Below are 21,870 nucleotides of genomic sequence, written 5' to 3' on the forward strand. Positions count from 1 at the left end.
GTATTTAATGTCAGTTCACACAGACATGGTAGATGAGACTACATTAAATTATAGAGATTGCTGACGCCCAGGACTCGCAGCGAGGAATTCCTTAGTCTAAAACTGGCATTGCCACAGATTCCCTCTTTAGCCTTGAACAAGTAATGTCTGTGAAGCACTCAGGCGATGAGAATTGCTATAGAAGTACTAGGTATTGTTGTTGAGCTGCAGTTTTACTCTGTTACATGGGTACAGCCCCCATTGTGTGAGGAGTACAGATGAGTAAAATTTGCCATGGGACATAGCTGTTGGGGGTAGAATAAAGTTGGGATCTCAACATCAATCCCTCTGATGCCTCGTTAATAACATTTTGTCCTTGAGTCCTCATTTTTATCTAATCTTTGTTTTAGGGCATTGAAAATGCATCTTGTTACTTTATTTTCTTGAGCAAAACTCCCTTGTAGGACACTTAAGGATGGAATTAACTTCTAATGTGAAACTTTGTTTAATGTTGCCTGAGATCACGGAATCCTGATGTGATAGTGACTTGTCTAAAAATTCTTAACTTCTCGGTGGAAAAACAATTCTCACTTAATACCATACTGCCTTTTGCTATCTTTTCTGTATCTCAGGCTGTTGATCGTTTCCTTCCAGCTTATCTAACTTCCTTCTTATCTTTTGAAGTGCCCTTTCACCCTTTCATAACTCTTTCCACTATTGCATGAACAACTCCTCATTCTTCACCTGCTGGTTCTAAATCTCTGATAAATCCTGTGCTGCTTCCCTGGAACAGATGAATCAGAGGCATCTATGACATCCTTTGAGCTTTCCCTGTTTTCATTGCCTTTCTTTCCCATGAGTCCTAAGTTTTCTTTTACCATTTGTTTACAATATTCCAATATCTTGTATTGTTAGACTTTCCATCTCTTTTCTATTTCTACTTCTAAGTTGTTTTGTATTTCTTAAGATTTCACTAGCTGAACACTTGCTAGATTTTGGGGGAGGAAGGAGAAGGGAAGGTGGGGTTAAATATTTTCAGTTTGTTCTCACAAGATCCCTCTGACAGGCCTATTTTCTGCTGCTCTTGATAATACACTGAAGTTTGTAGAGACACTGTGGATTGTTTTCAGAGTAGCAGCCGTGTTAGTCTGTATCCGCAAAAAGAACAGGAGTACTTGTGGCACCTTAGAGACTAACAAATTTATTAGAGCATAAGCTTTCATGGACTACAGCCCACTTCTTCGGATGCGTCCACGAAAGCTTATGCTCTAATAAATTTGTTAGTCTCTAAGGTGCCACAAGTACTCCTGTTCTTTTTGTGGATTGTTTGACACACACACCTACGCCTACACCTACCTGTTTTTGTTTTGTTTTGTAGAGATTTTCGGGGGGGGGGGAGGAGGAGGACATCCATTTAATCTTCTTCAATGTCTCTTTCTCTCGGTCTATTCTTCATTGTGTTTATGCACTCTGAAGTACAGTATCTCTTACTACATGTTTTCAGGAACACTTTACAATGTATAGTATTAAACTTTAGGGGCTCTAGATCTTAAACATGCAGATGTAGATCACTGTATATTTTGTTCATCAGCTATTCAGGAAATGCAAAAGTTAACTTTGAGCCAGAGTACAAGTCAATACACATTTCTATTTCAGATCCAAATAGAGCATTAGAGGTTTACAGTCTGTGTAACTTTTTTCATAGAGATGACTCCAGTACACATCTGTTCACAGATCTTTATTCTAAGTATATGGTGGTGATGGTGGTACAGCAACTTTGACCAATGTAATATTTGTCTTTCAGTGACCAGGAACCTCCTTATTCAATGATAACATTACATGAAATGGCAGAAACAGGTATTAACGCATTTTGTTCAGTATTTTAGTTGCAATTGCCAGAGGCAGAGAAATATCTTCCTTCTAAAGAGAAACATATGGCTGCATTACATGTTATATCCAGTAATTCTAGCAATTTGTGTTCATTATTGAAATAGTGACTGTACTTCATAATTTCACTGAGCTCATCGTATTAGTGTAAGATGCACTTTCTAATTGTGTTAAATTTACTAAATGAACTGTGCAAAATCAGCCAGCTGACAGCTATAAACTCAATTAACAGGCTTTCTACAATGAGGTACGCAGGACTTTTGTGAAGGGATGGAATTTATCCACATACAGGAAGTGGGTTGCCACACTTCCAGCCCCTGTGCTTGGATAGTGACTGCAACCCTTCTCCTCACGTAGGGGTTAGTGCAGGTCTAGTAGCAGCAATCCCAGATCTAGTGGCCGTGTCCTCACCCTGTCCCTAAACACACTCTAGATGCTGAGCTGTGCTGGCACAGAGTCTGTTCCTGTCGCTTAGTATGCAACGTCCCCTGCAAGATTGCACCATATTAGACCTGGTACTACATTCCTTGTGGATCCAAAACACCCATCAACTTGGATGGAGGCTAGTTTGCACAAAGAGCTGAGGATTGGGCCCAGCGTGCCTGAGGGCATGTCGACACATACGCTTGCTGCATGGTAAGCTTGTGTATAAATCTGCGTATCTCAAAGCACACTAGGGAGCTTTTTGTGTGCATCAGCAGGATCCGCATGGACAGTCACTATGTGGCACATTGGTTCACACCCTAGCATGCGGTGCAGTAAGTGTATGTGTGAGCATGGCTTTAGTTTGTAGACAAGTCTTGAAGAAAATACTGAACCTGTTCAGACAGTGGTCATGAAACTTTGATTGGTGAGCAAAATATGTCCTCAAGGCAACATGCAAATACCACTAAAACTTTACCAAGGCACTGACTGGAACTCCTGCATGGTCCATACACTCTTGCCCTTTGAAAAAACTAAGCCTCTCTTATCTCCTTTTAGTCATTTGGTCATTTTCAGATAAAACCCATCATCTTCTGTATTTTCTTTGCTTCTGGGAAAAATTATAGGCCCATCCCTTATTTCTTGCATACCCAAATCTTCCAATGACCATATTCTTGTTACTTTGTCTTGAACATCTAGATTGATGCATTTTTTGTAAATAATTCTTTAAATTTATGTAATATTTACCTTTGCTTACTTGTAAATGGAAATCCTGGTTCGTATATATGAATTGGTGAGAATTTCTGAAAATGCTTTTCATAAGCACCAATGGAAAGTCAACATCAGAATTGACTTATGCTCCCGGCAGTCCCATTGAGGTCAATGGGATTTCACAGGGAGTAAGCCGTGCTGAATCTGGTCTGAAGCAGGGCAGTAAGTGTAAATGCTTGTTTAACAGCAGGAGTGGGCATTGCTCACTTAACTCCCAGAACCAATTCGTATGTAACAAATCAAGATCCAGGTGCTTGCAATTGGCAGAATTGTTTCCCTGAACATTTTAAAATGTTCTGTCTAGCATTACCCTGGCAATTATAGAAATTTATGTTCTCTCCAAAATAAAAGCCTTCAGCATATTACAAATTAAAATTCCATAGATCTACAATGTGTATGGTTAACTGCACCTTTAATAATACCCATTAAAATCTGACATTCGGATGAGTTCAGTAGGGTCACTTTTTTTTTAAAATGCTACTGAAGTGTGATTTTTTTTTTTATTTTATTTTATATATTTTTATATAGATAGATAGATATAGACCAGCATGTTTTGAACACTTCTATTTCAATTTTAAATAGCAGTACCATTTTCTGAGAGTTGCTTCTGTTTTGTGGTTGACAGATGAAGGCTGGCTGGAAGTTGTCCAATCTTTAATTAGAGTTATTCCATTAGAAGATCCATTGGGGCCAGCTGTTATAACATTACTACTGGATGAGTGTCCACTGCCAACAAAAGTAAGTTAAATAATGCATGCGTTCTGTGGCCAAACTTCAGTCTGGTGTGGTTGCCACTCCCATGGAAGTCTCTGGGCTGCTTTCACCAGTGATGTAAACTGTGTCCTGAGTGTCAGTTGGCTAAAAACAGATGTTATTTATAAAATAGGGTCACTTTCAAGGATCTGGCATTCAATGGGCTATTTGATGGTAGAAGTGTTTCAGGAAAAAATGGTGAGAAGAGAGTGAAAAATAGTTTGTGCTTGGAGGGAGAGTAGGGAGGTTTCTTTTGTTAGTTGCTTTTGCCACTATGCTCTCCTTCTGCCCTCTTGGTGTATTACTCCTTGGACATGCCCAGTGAAGGCCAAATCAGTGCAAATTCAGCTGCTTTACCACCTACTCTTCATGTTTTAAACCAGCACTTCTTTGTGTCAGTGTTGAATTCCTCCTAACTTATCTATGTATAAGACAGAACGCTTTTTTTTCTCTTTAGCTTACACATTTTAGCCATAAATGGATCAGTATTGTAACTGTTAAAAAAAGCTTTTGTTTGCTGCATACTGACTTTTGGATCTCTTTACTTAAAGTAAGATTAAAATGAATGGCCAGGTGTGTGTTCACAACTGGATACATTGTATTTTACTACAAATAGAAGTCAGTCATTTAGCTTTTTGCATTTTAAAAACTGAAATGAAATGATGTTATTGGGTCCCAATCCCGTGAGGTACTCAGCATCCGCAGATCCCATCGAATGTAGTGGGAGTACAGCACCTCACGTGATTGGGCAGTATGTTATTTTAAAGGCCTTTTAAATCTCTGTTTTGGTATGAACTCTTTCTGACACTGGCATTGCTGCAACTTCCATTAGTATTACACTTGTTACTGTGCCAACTTTAATTTTTACTGTACATTGCTACAGGGTGAGAGATTGGGAAGTTTCTAATTCATTGGCTCTTAAATAAAATTATAAACTGAGTAGCTGATGGCTCAAGAGTTGATCACATACTGTAACTGGATAAGGAGCCTCTTTCTTCTGTGGTTAGTGGTTCCAGTCTGCCTCAGTTAGTAGTGAGAAAGTCAATACCATGAGTCTGCCAGGTAGACTGAAATAAGACATGATCTCAGCCAGTTCCAGATTTAAAAACAAACCTGCCGTTACAGTTGGCACTAAACAGCCCTTTTGTTGTTGCTCTCAAAGGAGAGGCCAAGTATTAACACCAAATCTTTCAAATGTGGGTGCTTGATGTTAAGCAAATTAGTGGCTTGGTTTTTCAGAGGTATAAAATGCCCCAGTTTCCAATGACTTGCTCAGTACTTCTAAATGGTCTGGTTTTCAAGGGCATTAGTTTTTAGGCATCCAATTTTGAAAAGGCTGACCTAAGTGGGACATAGCTTATTCTCTATCTTCTCACCCTTGAGAAACCCCTCAGTCTCCTACGTTCAGGTTCGTGTGCACGGGGGGAAGCTTGCAGTGCTGTTATCCAACCTTTACCTGTTCTGGATAAATTGAAGACTTTTGCAGGATTATCAAGTCAGTATTCCCAACTTTTGGAAAGCTACAGTTTTCCATAGAGAGTCAACCTAAAGCCACGTTAGCTTTTTGATGTTTAACTTCAATCTTTCTTTATTTGTTTATGCTTGCATTGGCAATTCTGTGGAATAGAGTCTAAAAAAAGAAGAAAAAAGTCAAAACAGTTAATGTTAGTACAGTTGCAAGCAACCTCTATTCCCGAGGTGTTTGTAACTCAGAAAAAAAGTTATGGTTGTGTGACGGCTTGGATCACAGAAACCCCCTTGGGGCTGCCAACTGATGTGCCAAGACTATTTCTGCCCCTGCTTTCCCTGCCAGCCTGGGACTCCAGCACCCTGTCTTGTTGAGCCAGACACGCCAGTCTGCTCCAACACAGACCCAGGGTCTGAACCACGTGCCCCAAAGTTGCAGACGTAACTGAAAGCAGCTCACAGAAGTGTTCCTGTCTTTAATACTCAGATGCCCAACTCCCAATGGAGTCTAAACAGAAATAAATCTGTTTTACTCTATATAAAGCGCATACAGGGTAAACTCAAATTGTTCGCCCTCTATAGCAGAGAGAGGCACAGCTGTTTGCCTTCCCCGCCCCCAGGTATTAATACATACTCTGAGTTAATTAATAAGTAAAAAGTGATTTATTAAATACAGAAAGTAGGATTTAAGTGGTTCCAAGTAGTAACAGACAGAACAAAGCGAATTACCAAGTAAAATAAAATAGAACGCGCAAGTCTATGTCTAAGAAAACTGAATACAGATATAACCTCACCAGTTCCAGTAAGCTTCCTTTTACAGACTAGTCTCCTGCTAGTCTGGGTCCAGCAATCACTCACACCCCCTGTAATTACTGTCCTTTGTTCCAGTTTCTTTCAGGTATCCTTGGGGGTGGAGAGGCTATCTCTTTAGCCAGCTGAAGACCAAATGGAGGGGTCTCCCAGGGGTTTAAGTAGACTTTCTCTTGTGGGTGGAGACCCCCTCCTCTCTCCTATGCAAAGTCCAGCTCCAAGATGGAGTTTTGGAGTCATATGGGCAAGCCACATGTCCATGCATGGCTCAGTTTTTACCAGCCAAGCCACATTCCTGGGAAGGCTCAGATGTGGATTGGCATCTTCAAGTTCATTGTTGCCTTAAGTGGTTTTTGACTGGGCACTTAATTTGCACTTTTCTCAAGAAGCTGACCAAATGCTCCGCTAGGCTAGTTAAAATCAAGCCTGTACACAGCCAATAGTCATAACTTCGAATACAAAAATGACACATGGATACAAATAGGATGAATATATTCAGTAGATCATAACCTTTACATAGATATGTTCCATGGCGTATGTAGCCTAAAACATATTCCAGTTATGTCACATATACATTCATAAGCATATTCCATAAAGCCTTGTGGGGGGCACCATCTCAGGTTGTTCTTTCAAAAGTTTACAACTGAACATTGACTTAATACAGCTTTGAAACTTTACTATGCAGAAGAAAAATGCTGCTTTAACCATCTTAATTTAAATGAAACAATCTGTTTCCTTACCTTGTCAAATCTTTTTTTTTAAACTTTCTCTTTATTTTTTTTAGTAGTTTACATTTAACACAGTACTTTACTGTATTTGCACTTTTTTTTGTCTCTGCTGCGGCCTGATTGCGCACTTCTGGTCCCAAATGAGTTCTGTGGTTGACCGGTCAGTTTGTAACTTTGAGGTTCTACTGTAGTTTCACTAAGATTGACTAAAGGCCATGTCTGAGAATGTCATCCTTATTCTAAGTTTAGTTGTACTTTTTCACCTCAAGTCCCTTCCTCAATCATTGCTGGTTATTCTTTCTTTCTTTTCTATGCTCTTTGCGCGTTGTCAGCCCTATGTATTAGTTCTGTTTGCAGCTGTTCTTTTGGGAACACAATTACATTTCCCTGTAACTTCCATCAAAGATCAGATTTTTTGCATGTTGAACTGGTTTAAATCTGGATCAGAATCTGACCCAAAAAGCATATAAACATCAAACTTTATAAACTGTTACACTAATCTTGTCCAAATGCCCTGCTGATAACTTCAGTGTGGAGAGTTGTTTTTGTTTTAATTAAATGTTGGGCTTAGTTGTGAAGCTGGGGTCTGAATTGGCTCAACTGAAACTTTCCTAAAGGCACGAGGATAGAGGGATTGAGATGAATCTGGAGTTGCAGTTTGGAACCATTTGTGGAACAATTTTTGTACTGAATTTGGAATTACACTGGTGTAACTCCATTGAAATTGGTGGGGGTTACTCTAGATTTACTCCGAATTTAATCCTATATTAATAGCCAGAGGAAACGAAGGCTCAACATAGGTTTCTGCTAGTCTTTCATTCTTGTTTAAAAGACTAGCACAGTGAGTATAAGCAGGATATGCCATGAGAGAGAGAGATGGTGTGGTTTTAGAGTCAGAAACAGCCCCTGAGTCCACTTTACAAAACTATGCTATCTCCATTTTTGTTCTGCTCAAATCATTTTTTTACTGTATTTTCAATTGTATAACACAATCAACTTTTTTTGAATAGCATCAGGATATTTGGAACAGATTAAACCACTTTGGTGGCAGTCCTCCCTGTTTTCTGCCATCTATCTTACTGATCCATTGAAGTTAAGGAAACGTTAATATTTCTCATACAGTTGGCAGCACATCACTTTTGAGCATTCGGACATACTGTGGCTCATTTGGCAGTAACCAATGAATTAATGTAACTCTTTAAGATAAATTTAACTTCTGGTCTGCTTTAAAACAGAAACTATCACTTGGCATCTATAATATTATCCTGTCAGCGTTGATATTGAAGCAGAGTCATTGAGTTGTATTGAATGACTGAGTGGAAAACAATGTGTTCCGTAATTCCTATAATGTTAAATAGCATTCTGTCTTTATTTTAGGATGCATTGCAGAAATTAACTGAAATATTAAATTTAAATGGAGCGGTTGCCTGCCAGGATTCCTGTCACCCTGCCAAACATCGTAACACAACTGCAGTACTGGGCTGTTTGGCTGAGAAACTAGCAGGTAAGCAGAAGGAACAGTCTGAAAGCTTAACTTTGGGTTTTCTGTAGTGTCACAGCATAGCAACGTTCAGAGCTGACTTTGTAGAACTGATGTCGCGTTTTGGAACAAGGAGAGATCTTGTCTCCCAGCTCAGACCAAATCTCCATATTGATAAGGCTTAATTTCAGTAACCAGCAAACAGCTTGGCTCTGAACTTGGATTTTACTACACTGAACTCCCTAAATATTTGATTTATCAAATAAAACCTCAATCCACACATGTATATATTTCAAGTATTTGCAAAGTAAGATTTCCTGACACACAGCCTTGATGATGCAATTACCAATGCTAACGTTTTTACAGGCCTAACCTGGGTGGATGAGAGAATTTCTGGGAACACATTAGCCAGTAGGCAAGATGATAAAGGATCAATTATTCTTATTAAAGAGAATGAATGGAAGGATGATGGATGTTCTTTCCGCTGTCATTCCACAGACAAAGGTTGTTCTGTTGTAGTTACCTTAAGCAAATGCTCTTCAGCTACATTATTTATTTAAAAGGACACTGAGAATTTACTTTTTTAAAAGTGACTTTTGTTTTTATGGGTCTCTTTATTCTCCACTTATTTATAATGCCCTGCCTGAAGCTGAAAGTGACATTTCCATTCCCTTCTGATTGTTGCCCCATTTGGCAACTATAATTTTTTCTTTCTAGGGGTGCTTGAAATTAACATGTCCTTTTAAAATTCCTAGTTTGTGCCCCACTGTTGATATGAGCACAGTTTTAAAAATAGCATTTAATTATTGCTTCAGAGACCGCACTAAAGAGCATAAAACATTTTTGTGTAGGTCCTACGCGAATAGTGACTTTTGATGTAGATATTTGAAATAACGACAATTCCTCCTCCTTGCCACCCTCTCGATACCATAAGTCAAAATAAGACCCTATGTTAGTTGACCATTTCCATTTGGTTAGGTGAGAGCAGATGCTTCTCTAGAAATCCAGGCAGTGATGGGGTCAATGCTGTTTTATAATAGTGCTTTTGTGTGTGTACCAATTTGTCACAGTTCATGGATTTTATGAAGCAGAATGCCCTTCCTTCTACTACACTACCTTAAGCAGATAGCGTTCCTGGGCATTTTTAATTGGTCGGTTGCCACAATGCCAATCGCAGATTGGGTGACTAGGCATCAAGCTGGCAGTACTTGATCCTGTGGGCATTACTCATTTTGTGCCAGTGATTGAGGGAGCTGATCTTTTTAACCTTGATTTATTAATACAAAATGTCCGAGAAACTACCTGCTTTACATAAATATACATTGGGGACTGTTTTCAAAAATATGTAGGCACAAGTGTTATCAGATATCAAGGTGACAGGTGTCTTTATAGTAATACTGAAGATAATTAGAACTACACAGGTACAGCTTTCAGAGTAACAGCCGTGTTAGTCTGTATCCGCAAAAAGAAGAACAGGAGTACTTCGGATGCATCCGAAGAAGTGGGCTGTAGTCCACGAAAGCTTATGCTCTAATAAATTTGTTAGTCTCTAAGGTGCCACAAGTACTCCTGTTCTTCTTTTTACAGGTACAGCTGTGGCACATGCACATGAGTATTTGTGCCTAGAAAGGGAAGGTAGATCCAGGACACTGCATTTCTGAGCACATTCATAGTAACTGCATGCATAAATTAAGCATACAGTAGAGTGTACATTTTTTGCTTATGTGCAAAAACATAGCCCTGGGTACTACTTTAATTTCTTTTTGTAAATGCAAGGTCCTTTTCAGGGTCAAAATGCCTCTCTTGGTAAACTTTAATTGATGTAGAAAGATAATGCGGCAGTTCCCATACATGCATTTCATTTTTAGTGTTCTTGCAGGTCCTGCAAGTATAGGCTTACTCAGCCCAGGAATACTGGAATATTTACTGCAGAGCTTGGTAAGTATCCAAGCACAGTAGCATTCTCGGCTGCTCTCGCGTCTTAATTGCTTCTGTATGCATAAGTGGGAAATGTTCTTGTTTTTCAGCAAATGTTGCTGTTAATTTTTTTTTCTTTTTTGTATGAAACGGCTTGTAGCAGAGCGCAGTAAGATCAGTTTTTGTAATTGTGGGATCTTATCTATCTTTGTCTCTACATACAGCATTTTTCACTGAAATCAATCATGAGCTCACCATACAAAACCAAGTCATACAAATTAAAAATAATCAAAATAAAGGACAGACTTACTAACTTGGAACACTTTAGGCTGATGTTGGAAAGTCTAACATCAGACTATAGAAAGATTCCATTTCATAAGGAAGGGGTGAAAGACTTAGGCTTGGTCTACACTAAACCCCCAAATCGAACTAAGGTACGCAACTTCAGCTACGTGAATAACGTAGCTGAAGTCGACATACCTTAGTTCGAACTTACCGCCGTCCAGACGCGGCAGGCAGGCTCCCCCGTCGACTCCGCGTACTCCTCGCGGCGAGCAGGATTACCGGAGTCGACGGGGAGCACTTCTGAGTTCGATTTATCGCGTCCAGACTAGACGCGATAAATCGAACCCAGAAGTTCGATTGCCTGCCGCCGAACCAGCGCGGTAAGTATAGACAAGCCCTATGAGAGAATGAAAAAGAAAGGAAGGACTATCTATGAAAATAAAGACTGCGAGTATTTTGTTTTGTTTAAATTGTGAAGCACAGAGTGTGTGCCTGGCACTACACAGAACCTAGAGAAAATGAATCCCTGCTCCAAAATTCTTAGTGCCGTTCAGAGCCTGACATCGATACTAATGTGCTATGGAAGTTGCGGTGTACACAATTGTATTCCTAGACAACAAGATAATCCGTTCACTTTGGTCAAAGTGAAGAACGGATTTGAACTAAAGTCGCTGTCTTGTGAATTCAAAGGTCAGGGATGTAGTTGAACATTAGTTTGTACTTTAATGCCCTGTGATATCTTGCAGTGACCCTTATTCCTTCTAAAATTTCTGTTGTGCTCTTACTTCTGCAAACTGTTCACCAAAAAGTACTGTACTGCTAAAATTATCTGCGTTTCAGCTAGACACATGCACAATAACCCATAATCAAGCTAAAGAACCCTCGGTTCAGATAGAAGGCTTATAGTCTGGTTTATGTACCTTCCTGCCAGTTCAGATCGGTAACTGGTGATCATGGTTGCAGAACACTAAGGATGGGTGTCTCTGGAGTAGAGGAGGAATATTGCGTGCTAGGAGCAATACTAGGGATTTTGGACTTGGTACCCAGAACTGAACAGATCACGTTTATATTAAATCCAAAAGCAACATTAACATAACATCAAGGGCCTGGCCAAACAACTCCAGAAAATGTGAGTTTAAGATTGAAAGTCTGTCCCTCACCATTCCATCAGATGAAGGTACAGAAAGCAATCTGACATACCACCGGATTGCATTACCAGTGCAGTGGGTTAAAAGAAAAGCATTTTAATCCTGACCTTTGAATTTACTGGCGTTGGGTAGTTTAAGCCCCTTAAAGCAAAACTAACCTTCAAATAGTTTAGAAGAACAGAGCTTTAGAATTGTTGTGAATGGCCAATATAGGAGAGGCTTCCAGCACATGATTAACTTAGGATCTTATGCAAGCCTTCCACAGAGAGAACTCCTGACACAAGAGGGCTAAAGCACTGAACAGTGTCAAGCAGCGGTTCTCAAACTGTAGGTTGGGATCCCAAAGTGGGTCGTGACTCCATTTTAATGGGGACGTCAGGGCCATCATTAGATTTGCTGGGACTCGGGACTGAAGTTGAAGCCTGAGCTTCACCCCCCACCCGGCACGTCGGGGCTTGGGCTCCAGCCCCCCTCTATCCCCTACTCGAGGCAGCAGGGCTTGGGCTCCCTTCCCCCGGGGTCATGTAGTAACTTCGTTGTCAGAAGGGAGTCACAGTGCAATGAAGTTTGAGAACCCCTGGTGGAAAAGGAATGGTGCATTGGACAGAATCAGGGCCATAGATTATATATAGTGAAAAACTTCACGAAAGTTAATAAACTCAATAGCCATTTTTTCCCCAAGAGCGAAAGCATTATTAGACATGCACAAACTACAGTAGGAAACTTTGCAGTAGTTATTTGATTCTGTTGTAGGAAATGCTGACTATAATAGGTATAAAAGATTTCAAAAGGTTTTCTGCACTTATAACTTACCAAGATTACAAGTAATTGGCATAATATTAAGGGAGCCAGTTTAGTCAAGTCTATCGCTGTTTGGTGGCTGTTTCTTGTCAAATGTCTTTGGAAACTGTAGAACTTGCTAGTTCATTGAATCCTTTCTAGTTATCATGGAGCCAAAGACGTGGGGGAGGAGGGTTGTTTTTAAGCAAAGGCACAATATAACCATAGCTTCTTTTTAACTGAACATAACTTTTTATCCAAGCATTGCAGTGGGTCACGTTTTATTTTTTTTCTGTAATAACACCTGCCATTTAGCAGGCAGTTACAGGTTGGATGAAGCATCTCTTGTGTTAGCTGCCATTTCAAAGGGAGACTCACAACCTAAGTCTCTGGTTCGACACATGTTACTTGCAGATGTCACCACTGAGTATGAGGAACTTGTGCAGATTAGATATAGTGGAAGGGTAGAGCAGAATTGTCATAGGTTTTATTTGTTTTGACTTTACGTGTAAATTTTGTTTTCGTCTTTTATTCTGAAACTGGTGTAGGCAGGTGTATGTGGTCTCAAGCTAGCATGCTAAAAATAGCAGTCTGGACGTTGTGGCTCAGATTCTCACACCTCGGAGGTTGGGTGGGCTGGAGAGCCCACACCACAGCATCCACACTGCTGTTTTTTGAGCACTAGCTCGAGCCCCACCAGCGAGTCTGTCTGCCCACTCTGGGAGGCTCCCTTCTAGCTGCAGGGTAGACATCCTTGAGGGGTGTTCCCTTCTTTCCCCCACGGTTCAGATAAATTGCCCCATTAATCTGGGGGATCTTGCCCATGCTGTGTCTGTTTTCTGGATGAACAGAGGATACTGTTTAATCTTTCACAAACACTAAATTTACTTTTTTAAAAAAAAATCAGACTGTTCTACTAAGACCGTCCCACAAAGGGTTCTAACAAATTTTCAGCTTCCTGACTCTCACCTGTGGGAAGGGTCACCTCTTTCCGCATGGCAGAATGGCCTGCAGTTGGCCACATGCAGAGATTCAGGAGACCTTCTCAGCTCTTAAATTGATGTGCTGCGTGACCTGGAGCAAATCACTCAACTTCTGTACCTCAGTTTCCACATCTGTGAATGAGGGTAATGATACCCTTTTTTTAAAGCACTTGAGCTTTACGAATGAAAAGCACCTATATAAGTGCCAAGTATTACTTATTACTACGGTTTACCAAATTCTAAAGAAATCACATGGCTAACCTAGAAGAAACTTTCACTTGCTAGCAAAGTGCTTGTTTGATTAAGAAATAAACTACTTTGTCTACCAGACTTTCTCTTGGGATAGTGCCAAACTGCTTGTTAATCATTATTAGCATCTCCTTTGTTTGTGTTAATTACTATAAGGGCAAACTGAGAACTCTACATAACACCTGATAAGGACATTTAAAATTATATGTCAAATATATAATATAATGTATGGATCAAAACTTTCTGTTTATATTATGGAGCATATTGAAGGCTAGCCTTCCTTTTTGTTAAGCCTACACTTCAATTATTTCAAATAGCTACTTTCCATCTGAAATTTCTTTTGCATGAATTCTATTAAAAGGGAAAAAACTCGCAAAATTTGAGGTTACTAAAATGAGGCATCTTGAAGGTTTAATTCAGAAAAATGAGTTTTTCTGACAAAAATACTCTTAGCATTTGAGGCTAGAAACTTTATTATTTTTTAATTCAGTGGCCCTCAATGAGAGCTAGTGACACATCAGGGTAAATCAGGAGCAACTCCACTGAAGTACAGTGGAACCTCAAAGTTACAAACACCTTGGGAATGGAGGTTGTTCCTAACTCTGAACAAAACATTATGGTGGTTCTTTCAAAAATTTACAACTGAACAGTGACTTAATACAGCTTTGAAACTTTATTATGCTGAAGAAATATGTTGCTTTGTCTTTATTTATTTTTTTAGTAGTTTGTTTAACACAGTAGTGTACTGTATTTGCTTTTTTCCCCCTTCTGCTGCCTGTTGTGTACTTCTGGTTCCAAATGAGGTATGTGATTGACTGATCAGTTTGAAACTCTGGTGTTAGTAACTCTGAGGTTCTACTGTAGATAGACTACACTGGTTTAAAACTGTTGTGACATGGAAAAATAGGTCCGGTGAGTACTTCTAGTATGGCCCACTTCCCCCCTACTACTGTGCCTGTTGCTCATGATTAAGGCTGCAGATCATTCACCAAGGTCATGAAAGTCACAGCTTCCATGAATTTTACAGCACTGGTGTGGCTGCCCCCAGGACCACCCCAGCAGCTGGGAAAGCCCCAGGGCCAGCCGCTGCTCTGGCAGCCCCAGGCATGACTGAAACGTAGCCTTACTCATAACATCTCTGCCTTTCTCTTGTGAAGAGTCTTGAAAATGTAATCTGACTGCTAGTTTTAAGAAAATGTTTTCATTATATTAGATAAATCTACAAAAAGATCTTGCACAGCTATGGCACGTGTTTAATACTCTCGTTGTCTTTAGAATTTCCAGTCCCATCCGACGGTAATGCTTTTTGCACTAATAGCACTGGAAAAGTTTGCACAAACAAGTAAGTATTAGCCTAGTACTTCTTACGGTAAAAACAACAGAGCTAATGTTGCCCCAGAATGGTTATTTCCTTCATCTGATCACATCTGCCGTCCCAGGTGCATGCACTGGAAATAAGCATGTTGATGTTCCCAGCTTGTAGCTTAAGCCTAGTGCACCGTAAGGATCAGTGATACCTGAGCTGACAGGGAATGGGATCGCTGTAGGGAAAAGTGTGCTAGCAGGAGGAGACTCCTGTTGCTCTAGTGACCCCACCCTCCTTGGAAAGAGAATGGGCGGAACACAATTCCATCACTATACTGTGTGCTGTCCTCAGATATAATTCCGATTATTGCCACGTAGGGTCTGCTATCCATCAAATGTAGCTTTGGGGATGGGAAGAGGCATAGGAGCCCTTTGAAGGCCTCTCCATGGCTGGAAAAAAATGTCTTGTTAATAGACTATAATTATTATTTTCCTAGCTAGTAGCCCTGCTCTCAGATGATTTAGTACAGTAAAATGCTGAATATTTAATAATGCATTTCTTCCTGTTAATCTGTCAGGAGAAGGGACATGAACTCTTATATTTTTTGTTTAATATTGAGATTTAGAATATTTCTATATTGTACTTGTAAAATATTTACCCTTTGTCTTTTAAATCACTGTTTCTTGTTTACATCTATTACTTTTTTCACTTTTAAATTACAGGTGAAAATAAAATGACAATTTCTGAATCCTGTATTAGTGACCAGCTTGTTTTGTTAGAGAAATGGACAGATAATCCAGACTATTTAAAACGCCAAGTGGGATTCTGTGCCCAGTGGAGTTTAGACAATCTATGTAAGTATAGTGTGAGCAGGATTCTCACACTATGGCTTCTTTGCAGGATGGCTCTCTTTTGAGAGAGAGAGAGAGAGAGAGAGAGAGTGTGTGTGTGTATGGTGCACAGATACCATGTTTTGTGTAAGTATTTACTGATAGTTTTGTATGTCTGGTCATATTTGTATGTGCAGATATCCAGTGTCCACACAGAAATAAGGTGCATAAATCCATGTGCATTTGCATGCCTGAATTTTTGAAAAGCAAACCTTATGTAATTATTAAAAATTCAAGTTCTTCAACTTTATTTGCTCTGTAACTGCTGTGACGCTTCAGCAAAGAAGCTCAAAATAGCTAGATGGCACTTGTATTCTGACTTTGTCCCAAAGAAAACCATTGTGATATTCTTGGATATACCAATACCACATCTGCACAAGGCCGGATTATGACCTGTGATTTATTAAACAGACTAGATTCTAATCTAGGCATAACTAGTGGGCCCAAAGCTTTGACTCGCTGAAGGACCCCACACTGCTGCCAGCCTTGTTTAAGGCATACCCCTCTTGTTCACTACCACTGGGAGAAGAGACAATGAAATTACTTGGTTGGCCCCAGGCAGCAGCTTGTCTTGCTTATGCTGAAACCGAGCATCTACTTGTGCTTTGTTACAAATGGCAATAAATATATAGTAATGAGTCTGTGATGTACATTTCACTCCCTGAAAAAGACTTCTGTCTGATGAATTACAGGGTTGTTGGTTTCAGAGTAACAGCCCTGTTAGTCTGGATCCGCAAAAAGAACAGGAGTACTTGTGGCACCTTAGAGACTAACAAATTTATTTGAGCATAAGCTTTCGTGGACTACAGACTGTCGAGCTAAATCAGTCGTTCTCAAACTTTTGTACTGGTGACCCCTTTCACATAGCAAGCCCCTGAGAGCGACCGCACCTCCTTATAAATTAAGAACACTTTTTTTTAGATATTTCACACCATTATAAATGCTGGCGGAAAAGTGGGGTTTGGAGGCTGAGAGCTCACAACCCCCCATGTAATAACCTTGTGACCCCCTGAGGGGTCCTGACCCCCAGTTTGAGAACCCCTGAGCTAAATGCTTCTCCATTCCTCCCCAGTGTGAAAGAGAATGATTTGGAGGGAAAGGTACAGAGCAGTTTCCATGGCATAGCACAACAGTTATCCTGCAACTTGCCTCCTGGTTCTGTGGAGTCCCAGCATCCTGTGTCTTCCCTGCCCTGATTGTGGGTGCTTTCCAGGGTGGAATTTCTAACAAAACCCAGTGTACGGTATAACTTCTAATAGCTTAGGGCTGGAGCAAATGCCACCCTGAGTTAAAGCAAATATGAGGAGACCATGTTGAACAGCATGCTAGGGAATCCCACAGCTGGGCTTCTCTTCTCTCCACTGATCATGAGCTTTTACAAAGATGCCACCAGGGGCTGCTTGCTTTTACTTGAAATATTGTGCTTGCCATGAAACTCAAGCATTTGATCAGCCAGTGTGGGAGCACTGTGTGAGGGTCTAGCAGTCACGGAAGTGGTGGGGAAAGGCCTGAAAGTGGAGGGGGAAGACAGCCTTAATTGGCTCAGGTCAGCTGCATAAAAACCTAGCCTAATAGCTGACAGCAGCAAGTTTAGAGTTTTCACTATTGCTCTGGCACCATTCCTCCCACAGTAAAATTCCACCCATGTTAACCGTCAGGGTGGTGTCTTGTGTGTCCTGAAGGAATCACAGCTTGGTATGTATTCTGATGCCCTTAATGCTTACCCATAGTTCCTTGAGAGGCACAATTAGCCCTTCGGTGCTTTTCAAATACACCGCTACCTCAATATAACGCGACCCGATATAACACAGAATTTGGATATAACGCGGTAAAGCAGTGCTTCGGGGGGGTGGGGGGGGGGGGTTGCACACTTCAGCGGGGTCAAAGCAAGTTCAATATAACACGGTTTCACCTATAACGCGGTAAGATTTTTTGGCTCCCGAGGACAGCGTTCTATCGAGGTAGAGGTGTACTCAAAGCAGGACATGCCCTGCTTCTGGATATAGTTCTAACAAACATTGGGTGCCACTGTAAAGAAATAATATTGCATTCAAGTTTGCATAATGCCTGTGTTGCTTTAAAGTATGCCAAGTCTGAATTGGATCCTGTGTGTGTGTGTATTTGTATTTATTGAAATAATCTCGTTGGACTTGTTCCTGCAATAGCACTTTATTTAATTTTTTTCTGCAGTTTTGAAAGAAGGCAGACAGTTTACATATGAGAAAGTTGACTTGACCAATATTAAGGCCATGCTGAATAGTAACGATGTCAGCGAATACCTTAAGATCTCACCACGTGGACTGGAGGTAGGGTGTCATTTGATTATTTCAATGTAGAATTCTGTTTTGAAGAAAGCTACAAGAGATCACCATTTCGTTCACTTTTTGTTCCCATTTTTTCACCCTTCAAAGAATCAACAGGTCTGTATTTCTGAGCTCTCTACAAAACTAGTGAAGGAATTCTGTTTTGGTAGTGGACTGTAATGTCTCTAACCTGCTTTTAGTACCAGAAATGACCACTGTAAAACTTCACTCCCTCTTTAGATCCATCTGGTCCTTCGCCCATGTAGTGCAGAACTGTTCCCTACAGTAGATTTTTTGTTTGTGTTTGTTTGTTTGTTCTATTATTGTTTTTTCTATTGTCCTGTCTAATCTTAAAAGCCCAAAGCAACAGGGATTCCATTTCCTTAGAGAAAGTACCTCTCACCATCAGGAAATTCAGCCAAAATGTTCTTTTTCTTAATTTTGTTCCATGACTGCTAGTGAGATATTCCTAGAGCACTAAATTCCTGTCCCTCCTTGATGTTTATACCTATCAGATAGTTCTAGATCATTCCCCACTTGGTCATTTTTTTTTTTTTTTAATCTTTGAATCCATTCCACTAGCCCTCTGATCACTTCTGTTGCTCTTCTCTGACCTACATTCAACTTGGTTCAGTTTTACTGAGCTTCTATCAGGTATACAGCCTTTGCTGTTGTGAAGGGGGTTGCATTGTGTTTGGAAATTTAAGTGCTTTTACAATTTTACTTGTAAGGCACTTATCAAATCTACCAGACAGAATTATTTGTGACTGCCAGCTAATTACAACTAATATATTTTCCACTTTGATTTTTCAGGCTCGATGCGATGCCTCCTCTTTTGAAAGTGTTCGATGTACGTTCTGCGTTGATTCTGGGGTTTGGTACTATGAAGTCACAGTAATTACTTCAGGCGTGATGCAGATAGGATGGGCCACCAAAGACAGCAAGTTTCTCAATCATGTGAGTACATGTGAGGTCACACAGCTGATACTCTAAATATTAGGGGTTTTTTTACTTACAGTGCCTATACAAATGGCATTTTATAGCCTATTGAAATAATTGTCCATATTTTATATGCATTGCCTCTTCCTCTTATTTTTTTTCCATACATTTGTGCTGTTACAGTTAGTGAATTTAGAACTCCTGAAAGGTGCTGGAGTGACATTTATCTCCAAAAGTACAGCACGGTCATCAGTAGTGAGAACTTTTCTCACCCACAGTTGCATGCCTCAACCCTGATCTGGAGCAGTAGGAAGGTAGTTCAATTTTTATGACCCATTCCACTCTTGGCCTCTGCTCCAACTGCAAATAAGGGTGTCGGTTACTGCCAACTGTGTTTTTGTGAAGTGATCGCCTGCTTACTAAGAGCTGATATGCTAGTCACTCATTTGACTTAGGCCGTCAGGTGGTTTTTTCTTACTTTTTTTTTCTCCTATTTCACGAACTTGGTGACTAGAAATTAAATGGCCTCTAATCTACATGAAACCGTCCGCTCGGGATAGTTTAATATCTTTGAATGTGGGGATGGTAATCATACTGTTGTATTTTTAGTCAAGAAAGCAAGGATTAAACTGGGTTGCATATTAAACTATTTTGCCAATCTAACTTTGTCTTTCTCAAGACCCCTTCCATAAGCTCCCTCTGGTGTGTTCTGTTTGCTCACACCTGCTCTGTTCAGTTAGTATTTGACACAACAAATTCCTAGTGCTTGTATGTATGTCGCTTTTTAAAAAATACTCTGCAGTTGCATGCATTAACTGGTCAAAGTCTGTGATCGTGGGCTAGTTCAAATAATAACAGAAACGTGAGTAGGATTTTTTTTCCATTTCCCTACCTGGATGAATCCTAGTGAACAATGCCAATATAAAGAGTTTGCCTGTTCTTTTACTAGAGAGGAGCAAATCGCACCTGGCCTGTTCTGAAATGCTAACACTTCATTTTTCAGTCTGGCAAGGAATTGGAAGTTCTCCCTGTTTATGGCAGGAAAGACTAAGTTCTGATGGAAAGAGTACATATGTGGAAATAGCATGCCAAATGTTCTTTCCCTGCTCTCCAAAAATAAATTCATACAGACACGAAAACTACCTGAGGCACAGATCGAGAGTAGCACAGAACAGCATAAATGTCACTTGGTGACCTCATTAGCATTAATACTGGTGGTTTCATTCTTCATTTCAAGCAGGTGCCTTGCCAGTCACATCTAGTTACTCAATCTGCCTTGCAAAATTCTATTTACCTGTGACAAGTTTTATGGGGGAATAAAAGGTTTTGGGGGGTTTTTTTATGATCATCACAGCAAAGGCCATTGTGTCTTCACAGTAAAGGCAAATGCCTTTGTGATGTGGCTTTTTTGTTTTTGGTTGGTTTTGTGTGTGTATCTTGGTTTGTAAATTTTCAGGCTGTTGTAAACTCAGGTGTACTCAGGCAAGAAGGAGGTAGTGTAAAGGTTGCCATGGAAGCCTTGTTTTCAGAGTTGCCTGATTTGTATTCTCCACCTGAACACTACTGTTAAAGTTCCTTCTATTCTGCTTTTTTCTTTTTTAATGGAATCTGTCACAACGCTTTTCATAGCAAGTGTGTTCTGCTTACAAATAAGGATGGCTTTTATAATTGTTACCTTTGCAACCTCACCCGGCATCTGAAAATCCAACTTTCTGGCTCGCCCATATCACTATTAATAGTTCTGCAATGGAAATGTATAGGCCTATCCTGTTGCCTCTGAGGCCAGTTAGCATTTTACCATTGACTTGGGTGGGCACAGGGTAAGGTCCTTAGTTGACCATTCTGTTTGTGCACGAGCCAGAAAAATAATCCAGGTCTCCTCTATTGCGTTGGCTCTGCAGAGCTAACAGGCGTATCACGTAGTAGAAGCCGATTCCTTGGTAAAGTCAGCAGGCAACAGATCTGCTTGCTATCCAGTCAGAATCCTGAAATTTGTGAAAATTTTTCATATTACCATAGTCATTTCTCTGGTCGTCTTAATACTTTAAGATAAGGGGGCAGCTTGTGTGGAGTTCTGTTTTTGTTTTTTTTATGTTCTGATACAAGAATGACCAGAGTTAAAACTGCTCAGTTCCAGCTTTTGTAGAAAAAAAATTATTCCAAAACCTGATGTACGTCATAGACCAAATCCTGTGATGTGATGTAGATGTCAGTGTTGATGAATGTAGGTTGGTAAGTGCCAAGGGAACGGAAGAGAAGGATATAGCGAGAAAAGCAGCTAACAGGACGGTGTAAGAAAGAATAAGATAAAGTAGATTCCCTGCCCCCATTAGTTACTCTTCCTGCTATCCTCTCCCTTACATTCATTCATGTAAGTTACTTCCCCTTGTTGGCATATAATTTACACATCCGATTACATCCTCTCTAAATATGGCCCCTTGCCTACTGCACAGTATTGCAAAAGAAATGTAAAAAATTGCAAGCCTGTCTTGAATACCAGAAGTTGTCAACACTGACTGTAATGGAAACCGTTTGTGAAATGGAACAGCAACCCACCAGCCCTTAAACTATAAGAGGCTTAAAAGATTTTTCCCACTCACCATAAGTAGCTTGACAGTTTGGGGGTTAGTTTTTTTTTTTGTTTTTTTTTCTGTCTGATGTGCGTCCTGTGAGGAATCTCTAAGTAGGGAGAATTGAGATAATGTCTCTATTTAAGGGTTAGAAGTTTGCTTTACTACACTTTATTTTTCCCTTGATTGGATATTTCTGGTA

The 21,870-nt window shown here is 40.1% G+C and overlaps 1 protein-coding gene across 3 annotated transcripts in view; it reads left to right on the plus strand.

Moving 5' to 3' along the window:
- RSPRY1 (ring finger and SPRY domain containing 1) overlaps positions 1-21,870 on the plus strand; it is a 53,138-nt gene that overhangs the window by 19,414 nt on the left and 11,854 nt on the right. For all 3 annotated transcript variants that reach the window (XM_054049185.1, XM_054049184.1, XM_054049186.1), the window contains 8 exons: positions 1,784-1,836; positions 3,686-3,798; positions 8,196-8,322; positions 10,178-10,236; positions 14,936-15,002; positions 15,689-15,820; positions 18,047-18,162; positions 18,973-19,116. In XM_054049185.1, the coding sequence (XP_053905160.1) occupies positions 1,784-1,836; positions 3,686-3,798; positions 8,196-8,322; positions 10,178-10,236; positions 14,936-15,002; positions 15,689-15,820; positions 18,047-18,162; positions 18,973-19,116 (811 nt within the window). The remainder of the gene's footprint in view (positions 1-1,783; positions 1,837-3,685; positions 3,799-8,195; positions 8,323-10,177; positions 10,237-14,935; positions 15,003-15,688; positions 15,821-18,046; positions 18,163-18,972; positions 19,117-21,870) is intronic.

Source organism: Malaclemys terrapin, chromosome 14, assembly GCF_027887155.1.
Source record: "Malaclemys terrapin pileata isolate rMalTer1 chromosome 14, rMalTer1.hap1, whole genome shotgun sequence".
NCBI lineage: Eukaryota > Metazoa > Chordata > Testudines > Emydidae > Malaclemys > Malaclemys terrapin.